The 26,330-nt window shown below is 32.8% G+C and overlaps 2 protein-coding genes across 5 annotated transcripts; one reads left to right on the forward strand and one right to left on the reverse strand.

Annotated features, from left to right (window-relative positions):
• Positions 1-7,092: 7,092 nt before the first annotated feature.
• Positions 7,093-11,834, forward strand: LOC130976854 (histidine--tRNA ligase, cytoplasmic-like). Its single transcript, XM_057901793.1, has 7 exons — positions 7,093-8,553; positions 8,872-9,051; positions 9,227-9,484; positions 9,995-10,129; positions 10,328-10,609; positions 10,816-10,956; positions 11,292-11,834. Exons 1-7 carry the CDS (start codon positions 7,222-7,224, stop codon positions 11,589-11,591), a joined length of 2,628 nt encoding a protein of 875 aa, XP_057757776.1. The 5' UTR covers positions 7,093-7,221; the 3' UTR covers positions 11,592-11,834.
• A 3,248-nt stretch (positions 11,835-15,082) lies between these two features.
• Positions 15,083-20,817, reverse strand: LOC130973334 (uncharacterized). 4 transcript variants are annotated; one of them, XM_057897815.1, is made up of 10 exons: positions 20,659-20,817; positions 19,281-19,399; positions 19,140-19,205; positions 18,696-19,040; positions 18,104-18,350; positions 17,922-17,979; positions 16,984-17,070; positions 16,739-16,870; positions 16,475-16,613; positions 15,083-15,460 (listed from the first exon to the last, which is right to left on the reverse strand). In XM_057897815.1, the coding sequence occupies exons 2-10, from the start codon at positions 19,355-19,357 to the stop codon at positions 15,232-15,234; spliced, it is 1,380 nt and encodes a 459-aa protein (XP_057753798.1). In that variant the 5' UTR covers positions 19,358-19,399; positions 20,659-20,817; the 3' UTR covers positions 15,083-15,231. The 4 variants fall into 4 exon arrangements, with proteins under 4 accessions (XP_057753798.1, XP_057753799.1, XP_057753800.1 ...); XM_057897816.1 differs by having other exon boundaries at positions 19,281-19,364; positions 20,659-20,811; XM_057897817.1 differs by having other exon boundaries at positions 15,083-15,457; positions 20,659-20,809.
• Positions 20,818-26,330: the final 5,513 nt, after the last annotated feature.

A 26,330-nucleotide genomic window follows, 5' to 3' on the forward strand; every position in this document is an offset into this window, starting at 1 on the left:
ATGTTAATTTCATGATATTTGAGAAAGTATTTTGATCATTTTAAATCAAAATATAATTTAATAATTATATTAATGTGTCATTTAATGTTTGCTCAAGTGTATCAATAAATTAATAAATTTTTCTTAAATATAAAAGCAAATTAGGTCCCTCTTGAACTTAAAAAGGTTAAAACTTAAATGAAAACAACATCAGAAGCTAGCTAATTACATAAAAAATAAGAATGCTTAGTTAGAAACATGACAGGTTGACTTCCACTTGCGAAAAGATCAAAGAGGAAAATCATTAACTTAAAAAAACATCTTGCTTCTAACCCTAAATTTAAGAGAAAGTATAAGGAGGCAATAGAGTATTTATACAATATGTATAATGGAGATTTAGGGAGGTTTGATTCAGTAAGATATCAAATGTTTATTATTCCTAGTACTCGGATAGTTATTTTGGATAGTATGAGTATATTGTGTTTGAGAAATTAGTAGTATTTTATCCTGTATATTTATTTTTTAACTCATATTAAGCCAAATAAATAATCTATTGTACATATTGTACAAATATTTTATTAACTCCCTAAAAAAATTCTTTATTTTAAAGCACTCAATAAGCTAAAGTGGTTTGCAAAAGCTTTCTCTATCTCTTAACTCAAACATAGTACATCACAAAGCTACCATTCTTTGCAAAAATTGCTAACATAAGCTAAAAGTGATTTGATTTTCATCACCTTTTGAAAAATATGGAGATAGAAACAAAAAAGGGGGAGACAGGTTTGAGGGATCTTTAATGCTCGTTACCTATATAAGATAGAATCAAATTCTTGAAGCAGTAGAAAAATGATCATAGAGAATGAAGTGGTGCTCTTTTCATAACCTCATTTGTTTATTCTCTTCCTCGTTCTTTTATCTTAAAAGAAATATAGTTTTTTCGACTTGTAATTGATACGTGAACATTTTTTTTCTTTTCTTAGTAAATTTATATTTGAATTGTTTTGTTTAATTAATATTTAAATATTTTTTAGTCATTATAAATACCACTTTAAGTTGTATGTAATTCTATTTATTTCAGGTAGCATTCAGATGGATTTGACGGAATTTTATAGAAAAAGAGGAAGAAAGTGGATGATGTTGTCAATCTTGACCTCTTTGCACTCTAACGAGCATAACTTGAGCTACAGAGGTCAAATTGATGCGGTTTTAATGGCATTGAAAAGCTAACTTCCAGAGTTTTCCAACGATATATAATAGTATACACTTTTCTTCCAAACCACACGGCGTTGGTGGCGCCAAACATGGGATTCTCCAAGTTTGGTGCCATGATCATTGCAAACTCGCTAAACACACTGCCTTGGTGGTGCCAAACTTGGGATTCTCCAAGTTTGGCGCCAAGATGAAGAAAAAGTAGTATTGCATACGGTTGAAGTGGCGCCAAACTTGGGATTTCCAAGTTTGGCGCCAACCTTAATGAACTTGGTGGTCCCCATTCGTCCCAGAGGAGCAGCTTGAGATGAATTATTTATTTCTGATCGATTAAATTTTATTTTATTTACAAATAGGAAAATATATTATTTATTTTTAGAAAATATATTTTACATTAATTAGAATTAGATATAAAAGAGAAAAGAATCAGCTATTTTGGCTCTTCTTATCTTCTCTTTTACATACTTCATTACGCAATTTATAATTTTTCTAAATCCTAGTTTTCTCTCTGAATCATGAGCAGCTAAACCTCCACTGTTAAGGTTAGGAGCTCTGTCTATTGTATGAATTGATACTATTACTTTTATATTTTAATTCATGTATTGATTTCTATTTCAAGAATTGTTTTCGTTCTTTATCTTATGAATTTGGGTAGAACGAAAGTATGACCCTTGTTCTAATTGAGTTATTGTATAACTTGGAAAAGCTCTTTACTTGAACAACAACTTGAAAATAATTTCTCCTAAATTTTTAATTATCTGGACTTAACAGGATACGTGATATATAATCCTCTTATATTTTGGTAATTAGGGTTTCTGTGGCATATAAACTAGCATTGAACTTTACTCTCTAATTGGAATTAAGTGACCAAGGAATTGGCGGTTGATGAAGGTTAGAGGAGACTAAAAAGGTCTAAGGAATTAGGGTTTAATCACATATAGTTTGCCATAAATTGATTCTTGCATAATTAAAATAGTTAGTAAGAAAAGTCAATCCGGAAGATAGATATCTCTGAAACTTTAACTGTTTCTCTACATATACTTCACAACTTGTTTACTGCTTGCTTTTCTGATTCTCTAAATTACTGTTTGATGCATTTGAACTCTCAACACTATTTTCTGTTTGTTTAACTAAGTAAATCACTCAACCATTGTTGCTTACTCCATCAATCTTTGTGGGATCGACCCTCACTTACTTGAGGTATTACTTGGTACGACCCGGTACACTTGCCGATTAGTTTGTGGGTTATAAAATCCACAACAATAATCTAGGTAGATTATTATTTTATATCTTAGACCATATTTCATTTTTCTAATTTTGAAAATAGTTTACGTTCATTTGTGATATTCTAAGTGATTCGTTGGCTATAACTCGGCTCAAGGAAACCTATAAATCAGAATCTGCTTAAAACTAAATAAACACGTCCTATATCAAGAGTACATGGAGTACTTGTTTTGCTCTCCTAACCGACTTATCCGATAAAATTAAATAACCACGTGCCAACCCAAATCGGCACTGATCCGACCGTTACAAATATCAACTCATAACTCGGCATTATGAGTCATAACTCAGCAGAACGCATCATAGTTCGGCGTTATAGCATTAATCAGCATTACAGTTATTAAACGGCGTTACGGATGTTACTCGGCGTTACAGTTATTAATCCGCTACTTACATTACAATTCGGATTAATGGACTACTCTCCAAAAGTGAAACGTCTAACCTAACATCTCACCCTCATTATTGCTCTCTAATACAGGCAATAAAGCAGAGACATAACTGACTTGTACATTTTCACCTACAAAAAGGTATTATCTTCTATCTTATAGACATATTGAATTCTCAATACTGTCTTAAGTTTCGGAGTGCCTTTGCAGGTACACTCCCCCCTTGTTTCTTGCTCAAAGCTCTGCGCGATTGGACATCCCCTTGGAGTAAAGCTCGAATTACCACAAAGCTCAAAGGTCGGCACCGAAGATAACAATTCGGCGTCAATTTCCAAAGACCAATCTCTCCCTCCAGGTATCTATACAAGAACAATTGGCGCCCACCGTGGGACCGAGAATATAATCCCTTCCATATATCATCGGCCTCGAGGTTCTCACCTGAGTCATGGTTGAACAACTTCCACTCACACCATCCGAACTCCTTCAGATGGTGACCGAGTTGCGGCAAGCCAACCAGCGCATAGCCAAGGAGAACCAAAGAATGGCACTGCAAATTGCCAACTTGAATAACACCCGAATCGAAAACAACAATGATCGGCAAGAACGGACAGAGGAAGCCGAACAGCAGTCAGGGCCAACACACGTCTTTGACACTGCTCGACAGGAAGAGGAGCAACCCGAGCATAATGAGGAAGCTCGGCCAGACAACGAGGATGACGATCAGGAAAGCTCCCCTTAACCATTCACGGCCGAGGTGATGAACTTCGTGCTATCCAAGAGGTTCACTCTGCCGACCACCCTAACTCCCTATGATGGGTTAGGTATCCAAAGAAATACATCAAGAAGTTTAACTCCATAATGATAGTCAACGGTGCATCTGATAAAGTTTTATGTCGTTGCTTTCCATCTTACTTAGACAGTCTTGCACTTGATTGGTTTTGTTCTTTGCCTACAGGTTATATTTCCCGATTTCGAGACATATAAAAACCCTTTGAGGAGCACTTTGCTGGATCGGCCATCTACCTACACGACTCCGATTACATGAACACAATCAAGCAAGGCCAGCACGAAAACCTCAGGGACTACATGACACGCTTCACAAAAATAGTCATGAGTATACCCGACCTCCACTCCGAGGTGGGACTGCACGCCATAAAAGGCGGATTGCGACTAGAAAAATTCCAGGAAACTATTGCCGTAGCCAAACCTAAGACTATGGCCGAGTTTCGTGAAAAGGCTAAAGGTCAGATCAACATCGAGGAACTCTGACAAGCTCAGAAAATAGAAAAACCACACTACTGAGACAACGACAGAATACGAGTCACCAAGAAGAACTCCAAGCCGACTTCACGATATGAGTCTTACACTCAATTCAACACCAAGCGCGACGATATTATCAAGGAGATCTTGAATTTGAAGTTGATTAAACCACAAAAAAAGCCGTCAGGTACCCTAATTCAAAAGGCACGGACAGATCAAAATACTGCTCTTTCCACCAAAAGCACGGCCACACTACCGACGAGTGTGTCATCGCAAAAGACCTTCTGGAGTGATTAGCTCGGCAAGGTCACATTGACAAGTACATCAGCGGCCACATACAACGACGAACAACCCCTTCTGGTGAACAAAACTTGGCGACACATCATGGCTGAGATAAAGATCGGCCAGACAATAGCCATTCCGACCAACCAAGCCGAATTATTAACTGTATTTTTGGAGGTTTTGCAGGTGGAGGAACCACAAGCTCGGCAAGAAAACGATATTTCCGAGCTATGTTTTTCATAGAAGTCAATCAAACTGAACAACAGACACTTCCGCGGTTTTCGCAGATAACATTCTAGATAGCCGACTACAACACCAATGTGGCAAATCTAGACGACCCGGTCGTAATCACCTTGCAGCTCGGAGATCTCCTAGTAAAAAAGGTGTTACTGGACCCAGGAAGCAGTGCCGACGTTCTATTTTATTCCACATTCCAGAAAATGAAACTAAGCAGTAATATCGTCCAACCTTCCACTGAAGGCCTGGTAGGTTTCTCAGGTGAGAGAGTCCCGGTTATGGCCTCTGTGTGGTTACAAACCACACTCAGTGAGTTTGTCTCGTCAAAAACTTCAGACATTCAATACTTAGTCATTGACTATTTTAGTCTTTACAATTTAATACTTGACCGACCTTTCTTAAATAGGTTCGGCGCTATAGTATCTATAATTTATCTCTGTGTTAAGTTCTCTTTGCAGGATAACACAATTGCAACCATTCACAGTGATGCCCGAGAAGCCAGAAAATGCTACAACAACATTCTCAAAAGACCTAACCTAAACACAAAAGTCCATATTCATAACATCGGCAGCATGGACGACCTACCAGCCCTGGCCGATCTTGATCCCAAAACAGGAAGCCTTGAAAGACCAACCCCAACAGAAGACTTGCATAAAATCTATTTCACAGAAAGCACGAACAAATTCACATACGTCGGCTCAACATTATTATCAGAAGAGAAATCGTCATTTCGAGCATTCTTACAGCAAAATGCCGACATGTTTGCTTAGACCCCAGCTGATATGCCAGGCATCGATCCATCCATCATATTCCACAAGTTGGTGTTAGATCCATCTGTCCGACTAGTAGTACAGAAAAAGAGAAACCTCAGCCATGATCGAAAACAAGCTTCCCTGAAAGAAACCAAGAAGCTCATCAACGCGGGCTTCGTCCAAGAAATCAGATTCACAACATGGCTGGCGAATGTCATCATGGTGAAAAAACATAACGGTAAATGGCACATGTGTGTTGATTTCACCGATCTCAACAAAGCATGCCCCAAAGATTTCTATCTTTTGCCCTCTATTGATTGCTTAATTGATAATGCCTCTGGTTATGAAAAACTCAACTTTATGGATGCATATTCTGGTTATAACCAGATCTAAATGCATCCATCCAATCAAAATAAGACAGCATTTATTACTGAATATGAAAACTATTGTTATAAAGTCATGCTATTTGGCCTTAAGAATGCAGGTGCAATATATCAACGTCTAATGGACAAAGTCTTCGCCAAACAGATCGGCAGGAACATTAAGGTCTACGTTGACGATATGGTCGCCAAGACAAAGATCGGCAACAATCACCTTGATAATCTCGTAGAAATCTTCGGACAACTAAGAAAATACAACATGCAGTTAAATCCCAAGAAATGCGCATTTTTTTTATAAAAAATAACTACAATATTCCTATTATAAAAAATGACTAAAATACTCTTATTATATATATATATATATATATATATATATATATATATATATATAAATTTTGAGAACTCTAAATTCTAATCCTTTTCTTTTTTCTATGTCATTAATGGATTAAGATTTAAAAATTAAAAAATTAAAAAATATATATAATAAGAATATTTTAATCATTTTTTACAATAAAATTCTTGTAGTTATTTTCTATAAAAAAAAATTAATTTAAAGTAGTTCAAAATTTAATTTATCAATTTTTCGACTAAATTAATCTGTCTAATTTAATTTTGTCAAAAATAACACAGTTTAATTAATTATACATATTAAATTTTAATTAATAAAAAATATTAACATTTTAAGTATCTTTATTTAAATAACTCATTAACAATATTATACCTGTAAATACTGGTCTAACGCAATGTATCCTGCATCGTTTATTAGCTTCCCGTTTACCAAATTGGTCGGACAGTGACATGTATGGGAAATGCTCGCTCCATAGGGATTTAAATTATCCTCTCCAGTAAAACCAAGCAGGACTTTTTTATTCTCGGTGAGTTTAATAATCTCATTAAGGCAGTAATCTTTTTCCCAATAACAAGTCTATACATATAACTTGAATTTTGAATTCTTTAAAATTTAAATTTTATTTTAAAAAATAAAATATAATTTTTTACTATTAATTTCATAAGTCTAGAATTTTGTCCTGCAAAAAGACTACCTAGATTAGATCTTAGGCTAGCATAATATAAACAAAATCCTATCTCTCTCCTTTACAATTACAATTTACAAGGATTACTTCAATAGAGAAAAAAGTATGACTGTCATAACTGCTACATTGTTATTTGTTATTGACCCTGATCAAAGCAAATCATGCTTTCTTGAATGTTAACAAGGTTCACAAACACAATCAACGTTCTCTCATTTAACTTTTGTGGTTGCTTTACGAATTTCGGTGGTGTTCTAATTTTAGTTTTAATATGATAATTTTGGTTTAGTGTTCCCACTTCTCAGTTTTTATTTTATTTTTTTGTGAAACAGAAGGTGGAATTGACGAAAAACCCAAACCCCTAAAACAGTAAAACCCTGCTTCCGTTTTCTCAAGTCTCAACTAGTTTCACCCTCCACCACTCATGGCTGAGCTCTGTACCGTTACACTCGGCGGCAAGGGCTCGTCCTTCTCCTCCTCCACCATCTCCGCCGTCGCCGCCAGCCTCGCCCATGTCCGCATCGACACATCCGCCCTCGACAGGCTCTCCGCCTCATCGTCCTCCGCAACGCCGTCGTTGAACCACACCATCGCAATCCCTAGCTTCCTCTCCCTCTCGGAAACCAGAGCCTTCCTCCTCGTACTTCTCAACAAGCTCCTCCTCACTTCGTCCTCTTCCATTCGCGCCGACCTTCTTTTTCTCATTTCCGAATCCCTCAATTCCAACCTCAACACCTTCCGATTCGAAAACCTACAAGTCACTGAAGACGAGTTGCTCGTTCTCAACAACGCTTCTTCGGCATTGCTTGGAGTTTCAGCTATTTTGGACCACCAATCCGCCGCATTGACGTCCTTCTCCGATGTCGCCGCTGCGCTGTCGTGTGAGGCCTCGAAAGCCGACGTTACCGCCTTCAATTTGATGGATTCCGGCGACGGTCATACCTCCAAGGAGGAAGTCGGAGTCGCCAGTGATATGAGGGTTCTGCTTAATGGATCCAAGCTGGTGGGAAAGGAGAAGATTGGATCGGTTGCCAAGGTTCCAAAGATTCATGGAACTTTGAGGGAGCAGGTTAAATCGGTGCATTTGAAGATGCGAGTTGAGTTGAATTCGGGTTTTAAATTGGCTGAAATTCAGGCTGGTAGTGATGGAACTGAGCAATCTGTCTCCACTGTGCTACTGTCATTGGCAGCGGCATTGAGGGAACTTGGTGAGTGTAGTTTTCTGCGTGCTAAGAATAATTTGTTGTCAATAAGCAGTGATGATTTGAAATCGAGTATTGGGGAGATTTTTGGAAAGGAATGCCCCACTGATGCTAGCTTAGGCAGTGGTTTTAATGCGGCTTTGGGCTTGGTTTTCGAAAAGGACTATGTTAGATTTGCACACGAAGTCAACGTGCTTTTGGGGTCTGTTTGGAAGATTGTGGCATGGGAAGTTGTGACTGCCTTTGCTGTACTTGAAGGTACGGAGCTGAATGGAAAGTTTCAAGGGGTTCAGGGCAATGCAGAGAATTCAAAAGCAGACAAGAAGAAGAAGAAGGTTGTTTTGGGCAAAGGAACTAGTTTGATTTTGCCATTGATTAAGGACGCGTTGCAGAGTAAAAGAGAAGCTGCTGTTCAAAAATCAGGGTTAGAGACGATGGTGGGAAACTTTCTGTTGTTTTTGGATTCAGCTGAACCTGAGTTTAATGGATTTTTATTGAAGGTAAAGGATATTGTGGAAAGCAATGAAAGCAGAAGATTGCCAAAGATTCCGAAGGTAATTCTCTAAATGTACTTGTCAAGCTTACATTGTAATCTACTTAATTCGTATCAAATGCATTTGAGCACTTTTATGTGTGTTAATCATCGAAAGAGTAGACTGCTTGAGCTTGATCTTACAAGGGGTGAAGCTATAAATAACATATTTTCTAATTCCAATGGCTTGTGTTGCTGATCTATTATTCATTTGTCTACTTTTATCTTTTTGGCCTTTGGTGCTGCTGTCTACAGATAATGGAATTGTTCTGTGTTTGCATCTGTTCCCACACGGGATGTGTTTTAGTCTTTCCTTGAGTATTGCAATACAAAATTTCAGGGAACTCGTGATTTCGCCAAAGAGCAAATGACAATTAGAAAGAAGGCATTTTCAATAATAGAACAAGTTTTTGAGAGACATGGTGCCACAGCTTTGGATACCCCTGTTTTTGAGTTGCGAGAAACTCTAATGGGGAAGTATGGAGAAGATTCAAAGTTGATTTATGATCTTGCTGATCAGGTACATATATTTATTGCTAGTTTCATTTATGATCTTGCTGCTATATTTGATCACGTTCATATTTTATTTATCCTGACTTTGCTTCTATATGACTTCTATGTAGGTTATCTGTAAGATTGGTTTCTTCTTTTTCAAAGTTTATTTCATGCTAACTTGTAATCGACTTGTTTGACAGGGTGGGGAACTTTGTTCGTTGAGGTATGACTTGACAGTTCCATTTGCTAGGTTTATGGCCATGAATGGTCTGACATCTTTAAAAAGATATCAAATAGCTAAGGTCTACAGAAGAGACAATCCATCAAAGGGAAGATACCGTGAATTTTACCAATGTGACTTTGATATTGCTGGACCCTCTGAAAAAATGGCTCCAGACTTTGAGGTTGTTAGAGTTTTGACTGAATTGCTTGATGAGCTTGACGTTGGGGAATATGAGGTAAATATTTGTGTCATTTATTATGTAGACACAATGTTCTTATATTGTAGGACCGTCTTCTGTGCTCATAATTTGACATTGAGATCAAACATCATGAATTGTCAATCAATACTTTTTGAAGAGTGGTTAGCAATGCAACAAATCTGAATTATACCCCTAGAAAATGTGCTAATTCTTGGGCTTATGTTTTGGTCCAGGATTTTTATTTAATATATGTTCTGTGCTTACGGGCTTCGTGTTCCTTCAAAGTGCAATTGTTAACCCCCATTGTTATCAGAATATCAGTTCCTTTCTATGCCACTTAATCAATGATCAAACTACATGGAAGTTGATGTGGTCTTTGCTCAACCCAACTTTTGTGCTATATTTTACCTTTTTAATTTCAATCATTCCTTTGGATGTGACCGGCAATTGGCTGTGGTTCTTGAAACTCTGTTGATTAATGTGTTCAGATTATGCAGTATATTTTGGTATGTAACTTTTTTCTTGTAACCATCCTATGTTTTGCAGATAAAGTTGAATCATAGAAAGTTACTGGATGGCATGATGCAAATTTGTGGAGTCCCGCCTGAGAAGTTTAGGACTATATGCTCAAGCATTGACAAGTTAGACAAACAGTCTTTTGAACAGATAAGAAAAGAAATGGTGAGACATATGCTTCTTCTTGTGGTTATTCGTATTTAGTATTTGCTTTTCTTCTAGTGCTGATAACTTACATATGGTGAGTTTAGTATGGCTGTTACTTTTTAAATGTTGCTGATCTCTTAGGATAATATCTCCCCCCCCCCCCCCCCTCCTTTTGTTAGGCTCGTCAGTAACATGGTTTGTGCTGTCATTCTGCAGGTGGAAGAGAAAGGATTAACTGCTGAGACTGCAGATAGAATTGAAACTTATGTGAAAGAAAGAGGATCACCTTTAGCGTTATTATCTAAACTTAAACAAGAGGGCAGTGCTTTCTTAGAAGATGCTGGATCTGCTGATGCATTGAATGACCTGGAAATTTTATTTAAAGCTCTGGATAAATCAAAATGTATTGATAAAGTGGTTTTTGACTTAAGTCTTGCTAGGGGCTTGGATTATTATACTGGAGTTATATACGAAGCTGTTTTTAAAGGGGGTGCTCAGGTAATGCATATGTCTTATATGTCTTCCATTTTGAATGTTTGAACTTTAGTAACATTAACGGGTAATCTTTTATTCTCGAAAATACCTCTATGTTGACTTTAGTCTTATGATAGTCATATTTTGTGTATGCACACTTTTTGTTCATCTACATAAGTTTTATTTGAATCTCTCTCGTATTTTGGGATGGGTTTATGGTTTCTCCACAGGTTGGTTCAATTGCTGCTGGTGGTCGATATGATAACTTGATAGGAATGTTTGGCTCAAAGCAAGTTCCAGCAGTTGGTGTAAGTCTTGGAATTGAGAGAGTATTTGCGATAATGGAGCAACAGCAGAAGGATCAGAACCAGGTAAAAGTCATAATGCTTGATAAGTAACTTAATTGGCTGTATATGTTAAATATATATAATTATTGATTCTTCTGAGCATGGAATATCATTTTGAAACCAATTTTGGTACAACATTCAGTGAACATTGATGCTATACCTGAATACAAAAAAAAAAAAAAAGAGGAGAAAGAAAATACAAGGCAGCTAATGTTCCTAAATAACTTGGATTAGTACAGTGTTTGAGTGATGATGGTGGCATACTGGCATTGTCTAGCCAGTATTCCTATTTTTGTTTTCCCTTCTGTACCTCACTTGTTAGTTCTTTAAAACTTCAGATTGGTATTGTGTTTCTTTAGGTGCCGCGGCCAAACAAGACAGAAGTGTTGGTGAGCATATTAGGGAATGACCTGACGCTAGCTGCAGAGCTGGCAGGTGAATTGTGGGATGCTGGTGTGAAAGCAGAGTTCTTGGTGAATAAAAGAAGACAGAAACACTTTGACTTTGCCAAAGAATCAAGGATTCCATGGATGGTGATTGTTGGTGAGCAAGAAATAAAGGAAGGTGTTGTGCAATTGAAAAACTTGGAGGCTAGTAATGATGTAACCATTCCTAGAGATCAATTTGCGGAGCAAGTTCGAAGTCGGTTAAACCCATGAAAGGCATGGCCCCTACGGTATTGTTTTCCGGGTCAGCATTCATCTTCATAACTGGGATTATATTATAGCCTTTACCGAATCTATAATATTTTGTTTCAAGTTCATTTACAATAGCAATTATGCTTCTTTTTTTGGATAGGTCGGTAATTCCTTATTTGATGATTATAGATATATTGAGAATTGAGATTGTTATGTATTCGTTTAATCCAAATTTAGCCCTCAGGTAAAATCGATGTGTTTTTATCCTCTATAGCGCAATCACTTCTCTTGTCTTACCAACGTAATTCATGATTTCTTGTTTTTTTCTTGTGCAAATCTTGTTTTAGCCCAAGAATGTATACGCTTCTTTTCTATTTAATAAAAATAATATTTAACTTTATGAGCAGTATGTATAGAAACGCTAAAGTTGCAAAGATATCTTGCAGATTGGATATTTAGAATAAGGTAGTTAAATAATAATGCTTCTTATTACATGAGTTAGTTAGAATTGGCGCCAAAAGCAGTTAGCGCAGAATTAAGATATCCGTAAGTTATGCAATTAGACTAACTAAAAGACAATGCTATTAAGCATGTGTAAGATATTTATTATAGGCACATAAGCTTGGTTAGATGTAATGAATGTGAATGTGTGATTTGTTCTTGTAAGTTTCATTTTTCACCTTCTAGAAATTCACATAAAAGTTGGAACAAACTCTCTCCTTCCTCTCTTCACTCCCTCATCTCATTTCCTTTCTTCTCTCAATTCAGCAACTCCTTGTTCTTGATTCTCTTATTCACATTTTTTATATGGTGCGGTGAGCGTGGATGAAAAGTTGAAGGAATCACAAATTGAGCATCTCTTGAGCATTGAATAGATCCAGAATTCTTTGAGAATTCAAACCAATGGACGATATTTCAACCTCATTTTCTTCCATTGCTATCCAAATGCTAGCAAATTTGGTGAATCAAATCAAATCATATACAGATGAATCAACCTAGAACTCCATCTAATCCAGCTGTGATCCAACGAGACATAAAAATTAATGTTCTTGTTTTTTGTTTCGTGATGAATTAGAACAAATTAGGAAAGTCCAATTTATTTTTATTTTTTTATTCAAAAAATTTGAAAAAAATATTATAATAAAAATATAATTATGAAAAATAAGTTGCTTCATTTGTCACTTATTAGTGTCTCTGTTTCCTTCAGTATCTTTGGACACAATGTCTTTGTCCATGTCTTATTTGGCAAACACGATTTTGTCTCATACTTGTAAACAAACATAGAGTGTGTTTGGTAAACACGTTATAAGCACAAGAAACATGTTTAATCGTTTTGAATACTGTAATTTTTATTTGGCTACTTTTTTTTTTCTGAACGCAATCAATAGAAGCAACAAATTGTAGCTTTTGCGTTTAGCTTCATAAATTAAAAATTAATTGACATTCTACTAATTTTGCCATTCAATCTCATCTACAATAAGAAATACCAAAAATAATCATCAAAGTTCTTGAATTTTTTTTCATAGCTATGCTTTACAAACAAATATTTTTTAATATTATTATTAGTACTCTTTGTTAAGTTTTAATTTTTATCAATTTTTTATTTATTTATTTTTTAATAGTATGGATATTTTTTTTTAGAATTTTTGTATGTTCACTTATGTATATCATTGTATTTTTCTAATAGAATTTTTAGTATTCATTGTTCATGTCTTTTTTTTTTAATTATTTTTATTAATACGTATTTTTTATAGAACATTATTTATTTATTTGACTTCGTATATTTTTTACTATGTATTCTTAAATTAGTATATATTTTATTTATTATTATTAATTTTTATAATATAAATTTTATTAAAAAGATATAATTAAATACAAAAAGAGTATTAAAGAAGAGTATTAACAAATTATAACAAAAGAGTACTAATTTTCAATACATAAATTTAAATTCTTTTCAAAAGTAATTATAGTAAAAAAATGTTAAAATAATATAGATTTGAATGATATAAATTCATATCCTTTTTAATAATTTTTGTCTAAACGTAATTTTGAATAATGTAAATCAAACAACATTCATTTTATTATAATCTATTTTGATACAAAATTACAAAACATAAATCACGTTAACACCAACTCACTCCTTATTACAATCAAGTTTGTAAAATTAATTTTATACAAAATCTCGTTTGCAAACTCTAATCCAAACACACACCTAGTCTTTAAGTTCGAACAGTTTTTAGCCGTGAGATGTCCGGTGATGTTAGTGATGCTGCTTCTTGGAGGAGAAAGTCTTTTCATTGCTTCTATGCTTCTATGTCCGGTGATGTTAGTGATGCCGCTGGAGGAGACAGTCTTTTCATTGCTTCTACAGTAAGAAAGACAGATGAATACAAGAGAAATAGTAGAAGACAGAATTTTGATGGCTAACTCTAATTTTAAAGGAAGAGGCAGAATTAGTAAAGGCAACTATGGAAGAGGAGGCAGAAGCTCCAAATATTGCAGTCATGGCGGGAAGAATAGACAGGAAGAATGGACATGGTTTTCGCCCAAAGATGAGGGACAGGACACAGGAACACAAAAACACAAAATCGTATTTGAACGAAAAAAATGAGAATAAATTAGATTTTCATAATTTGTTTGTTTATTACCGAACAGAATACTAGAACACAATTTTGTGTTTCTGTCCTTTATGATCAACAATGTTACAATTGGTGAGAACAATGAAGACATCAGTGATAATTTCCAAAAGGATAGTGAGTCAGGCTTCAGTTTTTGTTCAAATTCAAGCCAAAGAGAAGGAAAGACTGAACAATTGAAGCAAAAAAGATGAACAACCAAGACATACATCAACCAAATCTTCACCACAACCCTACTACCATCACATGAAGGTATCTCTCATATCATGGCTTTATCTGTTTTCACCCCAAACTCCTGGGTCATTGACTCGAGCTACAAATCATGTAGCATTCTCAATCACATGCTTTCAAGACTTACACCACACAAGACTAGTTTTAATAAATATGCCAGATGGGACTCAACTATTTCAGAATTGGCAGGAAAGATACAATTTTCATATTAGTTTATAGTTTATACTGAATCATGCCTTTTTACTTGCCAACTACACACTCATGAAATTCATGCATGTGCACTTGCATCACAAGCACATACAAACAGAAACACACTTTGGCACCTCAGACTTGGTCATCCACCTTATCATAGAATAAATGCAATAAAGAAGGATTATGTTTTTCTAGACAATACTGAATGTAAAACGCTGTGATCCTTGGCACTATGCCAAGTAGAAAAGACTTACTTTTCCAATCAATTCTGAACACTGGCCGTCTCGAATTATTGATGATGATGAAAACTTGTGGTAAATAAAAAATATAATCAAATCAAATACAAAGTATTTTATTTCAAAACACCCCCCCCCCCCCCCCCAAAATGTTTCAAATTAAAGAAAGTAGTCATTTCTTTTGCATGATTAAAAGAGACTCTTTTAACACCTTCAATTTTACGAGATTCTTTTTTGTTTATGTAAATCATCCAATGTCAACGATATCTAAACAAAATTTGACTTTAGCACATAGGATATAGAACATATCAACCTAACAATAACTATAAGGTCACATAGGATAACAATAAGAGGGAAAAATACAGTTTACAAATAATTTGCAGGTCTAGCTATTAGCAAGTGATTTTCTGGGGACAAGGTGGGTGGAACATATTTGACAAGCTCTGCATCTAACCCTAATTCTCTTAACCACATCAACCTTCCCATATCAATAATCCACTTGCACTTGAAACCCAATGCTGCTCGTTTAGGTGCTTCCATGTCTGCAAGGATTTTTTCAACTCCATCCACATAACCATCACCTTGCTCCTTTCTGCTGCCAAACACACCTTTTAGTATTCCAATTTATAATGATAAGATTTTCATTACGATTAAGGATAAAGTATTGTTTTAATCCCTAATGTTTAAATTAAGTCCTAATTTCATTCCTAATGTTTGAAACATTTTTTTTTATCCCAAATATCTTATTTCGTTTTATTTTAGTCCTCAGGTCAAAATTAAAATTTCCTTTCCAAAAATACCCTTTTCTTCTAGGTAGCGGCAAAATTCGTAATTATAGTGGTCATAGCAGTAGTTGTAGTGATTTCGAAGTGATAAAATAATAAGAGAAAAAAAAGAAGATAATAAGAGAGAAAACAGATATTTTTGGAAAAAAAATTAATCTTGACCAGAGGACTAAAATAGGACAAAGTAAAATATTTGGGATAAAAGTAAAACATTTCAAATGTTAGGAACAAAATTGGGATTATCCCGTTAGAGACTAAAACAGTACTTTACTCTAGGTTTATTTACTTGATGATCCCTAGAGTTTTATCTAATTTCTAATTAAGTTCCTATATTTCAAAATTTCATACTCAAGTTTCTATATAGTACAAAATTTAGCCAAGTCCCAATAGTTTACATGTTTCTCGTAAAATCCACCAGGTCACTCTAGACTGTCTCTAGTTTAAGTCCCGTGATCAAATCCCTATGCTATACCAAAATCTTCAAACAATATAGTTATTTATCATGCAACATAGGGGTTTGATCACAGTTTTTAATCTACAGGGGCCTAGGCTAGATGGAAAACATTGTACTGTAGAGGGACTTGATTATAAATGGTTAAATTATAGGGACCTTATAGGAAATCTTTTACAAAATAGAAACTTAGTTATAAACTTTTAAAAAATAAGGACCTAGTTGAAAACTAACTAAGATTATTAGAAACCCAGAGTAATTAACCTTTTAAATACCAATATATAACACATACCTAGACTAACCTCTAATACATTGCTAACAAGTATTGTTGGGCTCAATTTTTTAAAATAAAATTCAAGAACCGAAAATTTACATTGATTGGAAATGTGATCTGAAATCAGTGGCATCAGGAAGATCTGAACCATGATTAGCATCTACAGCCCAGCTTGTAAACCAAGTAATAGCATGGAATTCTTCTTTTGTCATCCCCAAATCCAAGAAATACCTTTTATCTACAGTATAACAATAATAATAAGCTCAAAAGTCATAACCAAAACAAATCGTCACATCACATCCAGAATGTGGTTGAAATATAGAGTTATTAACAGGCAAAGAAGAAGAGGGAAAAAATTGTTACTTGTATAATGTTTCCACTGGCAAAGATGGTGGCAACATGTCGCGATTGCTAAACCTCCAAGATTTTTACTGACATCGCGTTGTCCACCATCATTATCTTTACTAACGGGAAAGCAGCATCTCATAGCCAAGTCTGTGATGATATAAAAATAAGAAGCAAAAAATATTGCATAGTCGTTTATGTTTTCATCAATAAAAAACGACCATTAAATTCAAAAGAGTGCTGGTGTAAAGGGCCAAAATTACCTGTTGCAGCCCCGCATAAATGTTTACCAATGGCCAGAAAAGGAACTCCATGCAAAGATTCAACAGCAGTCAAATCTAAATCCTCAACTGCAAAGTCGGATTGTACAAAGTTGTAGTGCAGAAAATTATATGATAAACAGAATACAAATAATCATGCAGTAGTTCCGAAGTATAAGGAAGAAGAAATGAAATTGCACAAAATATAAATAAACCAAATTAAATTAGAAAACTTTTAAAATAATTGCAGCCTAAAAATTACTAAAATTGTGAGCGCAGCACAGAGCATCTAAAATAGTTTGGTCGTGTGTAAATATGACATGCATGAAAGTTAAATTTATAGGGAAATCAAAACCAAGTAGAACTCCAGACCAAGATAAGATCAAGAGAAATGTGTATCGTTCTCATGCTTAAATTGTACTCACCCTATTCTGCAAACGAAGTATAATACACCCCAATTACTGCATACAGTTATCATAACTAATCCAATCTATCTTCTATAGCTTAAATATCACTATAGCAAACAGTAAGATCATCACTAAAACTAGCAGAATCAATAAAACAAGGATAGCCACTTTCAACTTTCAAGCCACACTCTAAATGAAGAAAGACCAACATTTTTTTTTCCCTTCAAATAGAAAGAATAGCTAAAACATGAAAAGGAAAGCAATCAAATTTCCTAACATATAAAAATATAGCTCAACTCTGTACATTTATTTTTCTTTTGAACAAAGTTTCGAAAGCTGTTGAAGGTCATTGCATAATGATACATATACATAAATATATGTGATATATTGCACCAAATCTTAAATCAATTATTTTAAGACAAAATCATAAGTGTCATCCTATGACTTCCTAAACATAGGAACGTCGGGAAAGGTAATTCAACATTACAATTACAGATTCAGAAGTTTTATGACAAGAATACTAAAGGCTCTTACTGTCAATTCTCAAACGTTCTAATCTCAAGCTATCATTCTGTCGCAAAGTTCGATCGGCCTAGAAATAGCATTGGCATTGTGTAAATAGTATAAAACTAAGTTCAAATAACCCAAGAATATATCAAAATGTGTTATCAAGTTTTAGATTCAGCAAAGAGATAAGGTTCTAGGCTAACACCTACCTTCAACTTGTATGACTTTCGCTCAACCAGGAAGACGCTTTTGATTCCATAACAATCTGCAAGCATTTGTGTCAAGTACCCTCTACCAGCTCCAAACTCAATCACCGCAGGAACAGGGTTCTCCTGTTTATCTGGTTCCTCGCTCTTGGAGAATTTTCTATTCAAAGAACTCAATATACCAAAGTTTTCCAAGTTTCCCAGAATAGATGCCTGCTGCATTATATGTTTCTCCTGAAATGGCAATTTCCTGCAAACAACACAAGTTGGAAATAGTAAATCAAATCTAAGTAAAAGGTTAACATCTATTTTACCTTTCTACTTTCAAGTTGAAATCAATGGCATCATTCGTGATTTCAACTTTGTCACGTTACATGTGTAACGTGTGTTTAATTAAACTAGTAGGACAAATAGAAGTAAGCTTCATGCTAATTGAATTATCCACTATGCATAAAAACGCTTTTGCTGATAAAACTAACCACTAGGGAAAAGTAACAAAGTTAAAACACACTGACACCATTATTTGAATTGAGACAACTTGGGGAAAAATCAAACACACTTCAATAAATTTCATGGTTTCACCACTGGCCGCTACCTGTTTTCTTCTCCAGTTTTAATCCACATGCGGCAAACCTCTGGCATCTGAAACGAGTCCTGAATATCCTTACAGAAAGATTCATGAATAGACTCAATCTTTTCAAGTAAATTGCAAAATTCAGGTACACTCATATTATGAAGAGCATTCCTCTTCATTTCCGAAGAAACAGTCTTAGCCGGCAACCTTGAATCATCAACCCCTAACACTTCCTTGTCTTCTTGTTCTCCATCAGAACCGGCATTGATCCCCTTTCGATAGAAAGGATGGAGGGACAAGGACTGAACCTGTTTCAGCAATGGGCACCGCTTAACGTGGCTTTTGAGGTTTTCTTCAAGTACTGAGCTATCAAATGAAGAATGCACAGTAACCAAATTAAGAAGCCTTAATAAATTGTGGCAATGGTACAGAAAAAATATATAACATAAGAGGGAGAGAATGTACTGGGAAGGATCTATGGGGCATGGGATCCACTGGCCTTCGGACCTTGAGTTGTGATTGCCACAGTACCTTGGTCCATGAATCAAGGAAAGGTCAGAAAAATGAATCAAAGGCTAAGATAGAAAGAAATAGAACACAACTTACAAGGAATCACCAATCGGGGAGTTTGCACAAAATCGTTTTTTGTTGGGAAGCCAGAAGTTACAGCGCTTAGTCTCCATGATGCCTCTATTATCAGTTAACAATTCAAAAAGCTTGCAGCCCTAAATTATGGTTAATTGGTTATATAAACCAGACCAGAAGTTGAATCAACAAAAAAAGGTCACAGCAAATCAACTGTAGGTTAGATGAAAATGAAAACTTTAATGCAAAAGAATGCAACGGAGCACAAAAAGAATAGAACAAGCAATTTTTCAACCACCTAATGAGATTAACAAAATAATTTAAAGGGCACAGTTGAGTTTGGAGAACAAAGTGAACAATCTAAATTGTTGATAAGAAAATAAAGGAGATCAGTTGCTGCACATATATGGCATGTTATGTGTGTGTTTATCTCTTACAAAATCCTAAACCTTTATTTTTCTAAAAATTAAATGCACACCCTACACTTGAGAGAAGCCAAATTGCTAAAGACAACACTGCTAGAACTGTTACCCTACATACTCGAATTACTTGAGCAGGATGAATACAATAGAGCCATACCCATCCCAAGGGCCAAAATAGCCCTTTAGGATTTAAAATAGATAACTCGTCGTCTCACCGGACATACTGATTAATCATCATTTCATTTTTTTTTTTTGAAAAAAAAAATCAGAAGAGAAAAGTAGGCATATTAGTCCTCCATTGTACGTTTACCGATTAAATAATCCGTCACATTTTACAAATGGTGAAGGACAAACTTGTCTGGTCCTACTGACAAATTCGCCTCTCGCTGGACAAATTCAAGTGAGCATATTAGTTCTCCCTTACACATGTATGGATTTTGTACGAAATAAACAATCTATCACATTTTACAAATGGTAAGCGACGAACTTGTCATGAACAAGATTGGGAGGTTTATTTTAAAGTCATTTTTTTCATATGTCTTTAATAACATAAGAGATGGACCAAAGAAATCAAAAGCAAACATCACAATGCACTAGAAAGTGCTGCATACTGCACCAGATCCTCTGATGAAACTATGCACAACGTTAAGCTGAACTTTTACCCAATAAAAATTAAATGAATAAATAAATTGTACAATGAAATGGCACACCTTCACTATGATCTTAGATTCTTATTATTGAAGAGTTCACTGTATATACTTTTTAGAGTGAGCACCAAACCAAGCAAGCAGGCTTATATCCAGAAATTAGTGAAAAAAATAATGAAAACGTAGGGAAGTATTTGCGAATTCTAATGGTGCCTTCATCAAGCCATATTGAAATCATTATTATTATTACTATAACAGAAGGAAACGGTTACAACGATAAACGAAACCCTTGATTTGAACACGAGAAAATAGAGGGCTTGGTAAGGTTACCTGAATAAAGCTCGCTGAAGCAGAGTGACAGTGACACTGCGATGGAGCGAGCAAACATATATGGAGTCGCAGATGCTGAACACAACCAAGGCCCAAGCCCCAAGGGAGCCTAGCTGCTCCGCCAGAACTCAAATCGGCGTCGTTTCGCAAAAGTATTGAACTTGGTGGCTGACTGACGTGGCATATATTTTCGATACGAATTTGACGAGAAAATACTCTCCTTTGTTTCTAAAATTACACTCGAATATCAATTTAATCCTTAAAATTTTAATCACCTTAATTTAGTCTTTAAACATTTCAACGTGTTTAGAGACTAAATTTTTTTTGTGACTAAACAGAAGAAAAAAAAAGACAAAATCAAATTAATTTGCTAGATTCATATCTAAATTAAAAGAATTGAGACTCTCCAATTCCGATTTATAACCTCCTGTATATGCTTTGTCAAATCCCATTCTAAAATATTCTTACCAAACATTATTTGGTTTACCAAAAAAAGAGATTCTAAACTGTCTGTTTCACAAATAACCTCACGAAATCTACTATCCCAAACTAAAAGTAAACTTCTTCAAATCGCATACAATTCAATGAAAAGAACACTGCATACTTCGACTTTTTCAGTGCAACCTTTCAACCAACATCCATTAGAGTTGCGAATGATACAACTAAACTAGCATAACCAAAAGGAGCAAAACAACTAACATCGCATTTCAATTTAACAGAATGAACTGGAGGTGGAACCCAATGCAAACAAAGTGAATGAGGAGACAAAGATTGATGCATAACAAAAATAGTGTGGAACTCCCTTACGAATCAAACTCACCACTTTACTAGCACTCCAAGAGTCATCTATATTAAATAAGTCATGATTCCTACTTCTCCATATCCACTAGATGGTTGAAAAGAAAAGAAAAACATCTCCACTCCTTGTACCTCTATAGATCCAATCACATAAATCCGAGTTATCTAAATACAGGCCTAAAAGATTCCATACCTCCTTGGTACTAGACACTCCCGGAGACAATGAAGAATAAATTCAAAACCATTCTGACACCGATGACAAGTGCTAGATAAAGCTAAGCCACAATCCAAACAAAACTCTACCGTAGGAATAGGGTTATGAAAATTGAGTCAAATCAAGTTTTTCAGGAATATGTAGTCTCCATACCCACAACCAATTATCACGCTCATTCCAATCAAACTTTCTTTTGGCTAGCCAACTGTATCCACTTATAGTTGAGTAAAGTCTAAAAGATGTCATATCCCACGACCAACGCGAACTCTCTCCAGCATTCAAATTCAGATTATAAGCATTCAAACGATGTTTGATATTTTCTGGAATGTTAGAGAAAACATCATGGAGATTTTATTGACCATCTTTTCAAATGTCTCTAATAGTTAAATCAGAGTCAGATATATAAAAGGGACATCTTGAGCAATTAGGTCTTCAATACTTCAATTGTCATACCAAAAAATTGATCAAGTGACTTAATGCACTAAGAGAAGACATCTTTAAGAACACTAAAAGTCTTTAAAATACTCTTTTAAATTGAGACAATTAAAACTTTAAAAGCTAAATTAAAATTCGAATGTAACTTCAACACTAAATTGAATATTTTTTCTCGAATTTGACATGATCTAGTGGAATAACTCGTGTCAATAAGGGGGAAAAATTAGAACTTTTGTTTGGAGGGTCCAACATAAAATAAATAAATAAATAAATTTGTAATTTTTTAGTTTATAGATATTTAAATTTTTTAAAATTTAAAAATATATTTAAGTTTTTAATTTTTTTAAATATTGACATATTAATTTATGTTATTCATTTGAATTTGTTGGATTCAACAAAAAAAATCAAACGTAATTTTTATTATATTGATTGCTAATATAGATACTCACGTGGAGAATTTTTTAAATAGGATAAATTACGAATAATGAGTAGGGTTAAAAAATAATTGATGACATTTTTAAATTGATTTTTTTATATTTATCCATTTAAAAAAATTATAATATAGGTATTTGTATTATTTAATTTACAATAATCTTATTTTAGTCATATTATTTATAATTACACAAATACGTTATAACATATTGAATTTTATTAATCATATGTGAAGATGCAATATAAATTTATATCATTTTAGTAATTATTCAAAAAAAGTTTATACAAAAATATAACATAAAATAATAAAATATATTCAAATTAAATAGATTAGTAAAAAAGAATAAAACTAACAATATTAATAAAAAATAAATTAAATAAATATTCTTTATACATCGCACATATATATATATATATATATATATATATATATATATATATATATATATATATATATATATACTAATGGATAATAGATAACAAATATTTTTAAAAAATAAAGTTGTAAATATTTGGAAAGCACAAGCGTACTTCCAAGAAAAAAAAAAGGGAAGACGGAGAGTACAAGTTTATGACCAACAAATGATTATCAAATGCATAATATATTGATATATCATATATGCTTATAATAAATACATAGAAAATATATCCTATAATAATTCATTTTTATCCATTAATTACTTAATTTGACAAGAAATTTAGTTTTCATCAATTGGATAACAAAAAGACAAAAAAAAGTGTTTAGAGTTTATATTCTATAATAAAATATTTAAGGGAGAGATCTAAAAGCCATAATAAATTGAGAAAAATTAAAATAAAGATTAATGTTAAATTATACTTCTTTTATTTAGTTGTGCATGACATGGCTATTAGGATAATTTATCATTTTAAAATAATTGAAAAAAACCTTTACTAGATTACAACAATTAAAAAGTTCATACCTTTATGTCTTGTTTCATTTTATATAGAAATTGTGGGAGCTTAGCACGGTTTCTAAATGAACATAAACTGTGTCTGCTAGCCAGATTTTATGTTAAAGAGCATTTGAATGTAAACTATGGGAAGCAGCCACGGTTTACCATCGGTGAATGCAACACATAAACCATGGGAGGCAGCCACGGTTTATGAGAAAGATTTTGTGTGCATAAAACTTTGGAGGCAGCCAAGATTTATGCATGAGCGGCTATGTGAAGTAGGGTGACTGAGAGAGAATCCGAGGAGTTTTGTGGTTTATGGTCAGCAAACTTATTTATGTTTTAATACAATTTGAATTGTATTAGTATATTTTTATTTTTTAATCAATTTAATTTTATATAAATAATTAGAATTTTAAATTATAAAATTTGTATTAGTTTGTAATTTAAAATTTAAATAGACATAATTTAAATTAATTATTTATAAAATTGTATGTATTCGTATTATTGTATTCATATGATTTATTTTTACTATTGTATTCATATGATTAATTATATTTATTCGATTAAAAAAAATAACGGTTGCTAATTTTTAACTAACAAATAAATACACTTATATTATTTTTAAATTAAATTTTTTTTAAACAAATATACTCTTATTATTTTAAATTTTTAATTTAAATAAATATATTCGTATTATTTTAAAAATTTAAAATTAATATAAGTAGGTTTATTTAAAATTTAAAATTTTAATATTTTAAATAAACATATTCTTATTAAATTTTTTTAAATTTTAATAAACGTAATCATATTATTTTAAATAAGTATATTCTTTTAATTTGTAAATAATATGAATGTATTTAATTATCATCTAATTTCATCTTTTATTTTTATTTATCCTCAACATTTTAAATTATCATATGATAATACCATTGAGTAATAACTTCAGTGACAATCGTTAAATATGCCTATTGATCTTTGACTGAGTTTTTGAGATATTAGTACATATATGTGTAAAGTTTACAATGTAATTGTGTTGGATGTCTTATATCATGTATTTTGATTTTAGAATACTTCAAATTACATTATAATCATTGAATTATAAATATAGTGGCTGAATGATGTGCAATAATATTAATAGTGGTTGATTATAATAAGCCATGATAATTTTAATAGTTTTTTTTTATCTTAATGCTAAATTATAGTGTTCAGATTAAGTATATAAATAATTAACATATTAGTTTTAATAAATATCCTTGTAAAGTACTTTATTTTACACAATTACAATAACTAATTATAAGTTTACACATATAATTGATTTATATAGTATCATATTTGTAAACTTATAATTAGTTATAATTAGTTACAAATATTCATATGAATACAATAATACGAATACATACAATTTTATAAATAATTAATTTAAATTATGTCTATTTAAATTTTAAATTACAAACTAATACAAATTTTATAATTTAAAATTCTAATTATTTATATAAAATTAAATTGATTAAAAAATAAAAATATACTAATACAATTCAAATCGTATTAAAACGTAAATAAGTTTGCTGACTCCATAAACCACAAAACTCCTCGGATTCTCTCTCAGCCACCCTACTTCACATAGCCGCTCATGCATAAACCGTGGCTGCCTCCAAAGTTTGATGCACATAAAATCTTCCTCATAAACCGTAGCTGCTTCCCACGGTTTATGTGTTGCATTCACTGAGGATAAACCGTGACTGTCTCCCATGGTTTACATTCAAATGCTCTTTAAAATAAAACATGGCTAGCAAACACGGTTTATGTTCATTTAGAAACCGTGTTAAGTAGTCACGGTTTTTATATAAAATGAAACAAGACATAAAAGTATGAACTTTTCAATTGTTGTAATCTGATAAAGGTTTCTCCAAATTATTTTAAAATGGTAAATTGTCCTCGCTATTACATTTATGGAGAATTATAAGGTACAGATTTTATTTGTACAGATATTCTTTTTTTATTCATAAGCAAAATAATGTGTGTGTTTACAAATTGGAAGATAATGTAAGAAAGAGAAAGTAGAATTATAGTTAATACTTAATACACTTTAATAGTTTAATTATAGAATATTATTTTATCAAAAAAAGAAAAAATATGAAATAACATAAAACTCATTTTTGAGAATGAGTATGTGCATATAAAAGAGAAAGAGTCAGACATTCTCTCCAAATATTAAATACACTTTGCCTTTCATATGTTTTCTTAACTCTTTTAATATTAAAATTTCTTTTTATTATTGTATTTAAAAAATAAAATTTATTATTAGAAAATTATATATTGTATTTTTAGAATAAAGTAATTATACACATAAATTTAATATATCTTTTTAAAAAATAATTAAGCATTGTTAAATTAGTTTGAACAACTTAAAAAAATAATTGACAAAAATAACATTAATTTAATATTAACTAGATTTATTTTATTTTAACTAACAAATGAACATACAGTAATAATAATACTCCAAATTAATTTTTAATAAAGAGGCACGTGGACTAGACGTGCCATAATTGGCGCGTTTTAGGGGTAAATGAGTATATGAACTTATAAGACTTGTATAGCAAAAAGGCTTGTATATGGAGATTAATTCTTAATTTTTTCATCCAAGTTTTAAATTTTAAAGTTTTTGCAATTTAAATTACATCTTATCTAAATTTTAAATTTTAAAATTATTGTAATTTAAAATTTTTAATTTATCAAGTTTTTCAAACTAAAATAAATTGATCCAATCTAAATAACAATTACTAGAATCAAAATGGATAAAAAAAAATTCAATTAATATAACATAAATTCTTATTATTTGATTTTTTTTATCCATTTTGATTTTAGTAATTGCTATT

Source organism: Arachis stenosperma, chromosome 4 (assembly GCF_014773155.1).
Source record: "Arachis stenosperma cultivar V10309 chromosome 4, arast.V10309.gnm1.PFL2, whole genome shotgun sequence".
Lineage (NCBI taxonomy): Eukaryota > Viridiplantae > Streptophyta > Magnoliopsida > Fabales > Fabaceae > Arachis > Arachis stenosperma.

What these genes read in the sequence shown, in the direction of transcription:
- LOC130973334 (XM_057897815.1), bottom strand. Translation starts at nt 19,357, where the DNA reads ATGGAGACTAAGCGCTGTAACTTCTGGCTTCCCAACAAAAAACGATTT. An exon ending in AAAACTGGAGAAGAAAACAG is followed by an intron (nt 18,351 to 18,695) that starts GTAGCGGCCAGT and finishes TGTTGTTTGCAG; the next exon opens with GAAATTGCCATTTCAGGAGA. An exon ending in CCAGTGGAAACATTATACAA is followed by an intron (nt 16,614 to 16,738) that starts GTAACAATTTTT and finishes GTTATACTGTAG; the next exon opens with ATAAAAGGTATTTCTTGGAT.
- LOC130976854 (XM_057901793.1), top strand. Translation starts at nt 7,222, where the DNA reads ATGGCTGAGCTCTGTACCGTTACACTCGGCGGCAAGGGCTCGTCCTTC. An exon ending in TTTTTAAAGGGGGTGCTCAG is followed by an intron (nt 10,610 to 10,815) that starts GTAATGCATATG and finishes GTTTCTCCACAG; the next exon opens with GTTGGTTCAATTGCTGCTGG. An exon ending in AGCAGAAGGATCAGAACCAG is followed by an intron (nt 10,957 to 11,291) that starts GTAAAAGTCATA and finishes GTGTTTCTTTAG; the next exon opens with GTGCCGCGGCCAAACAAGAC.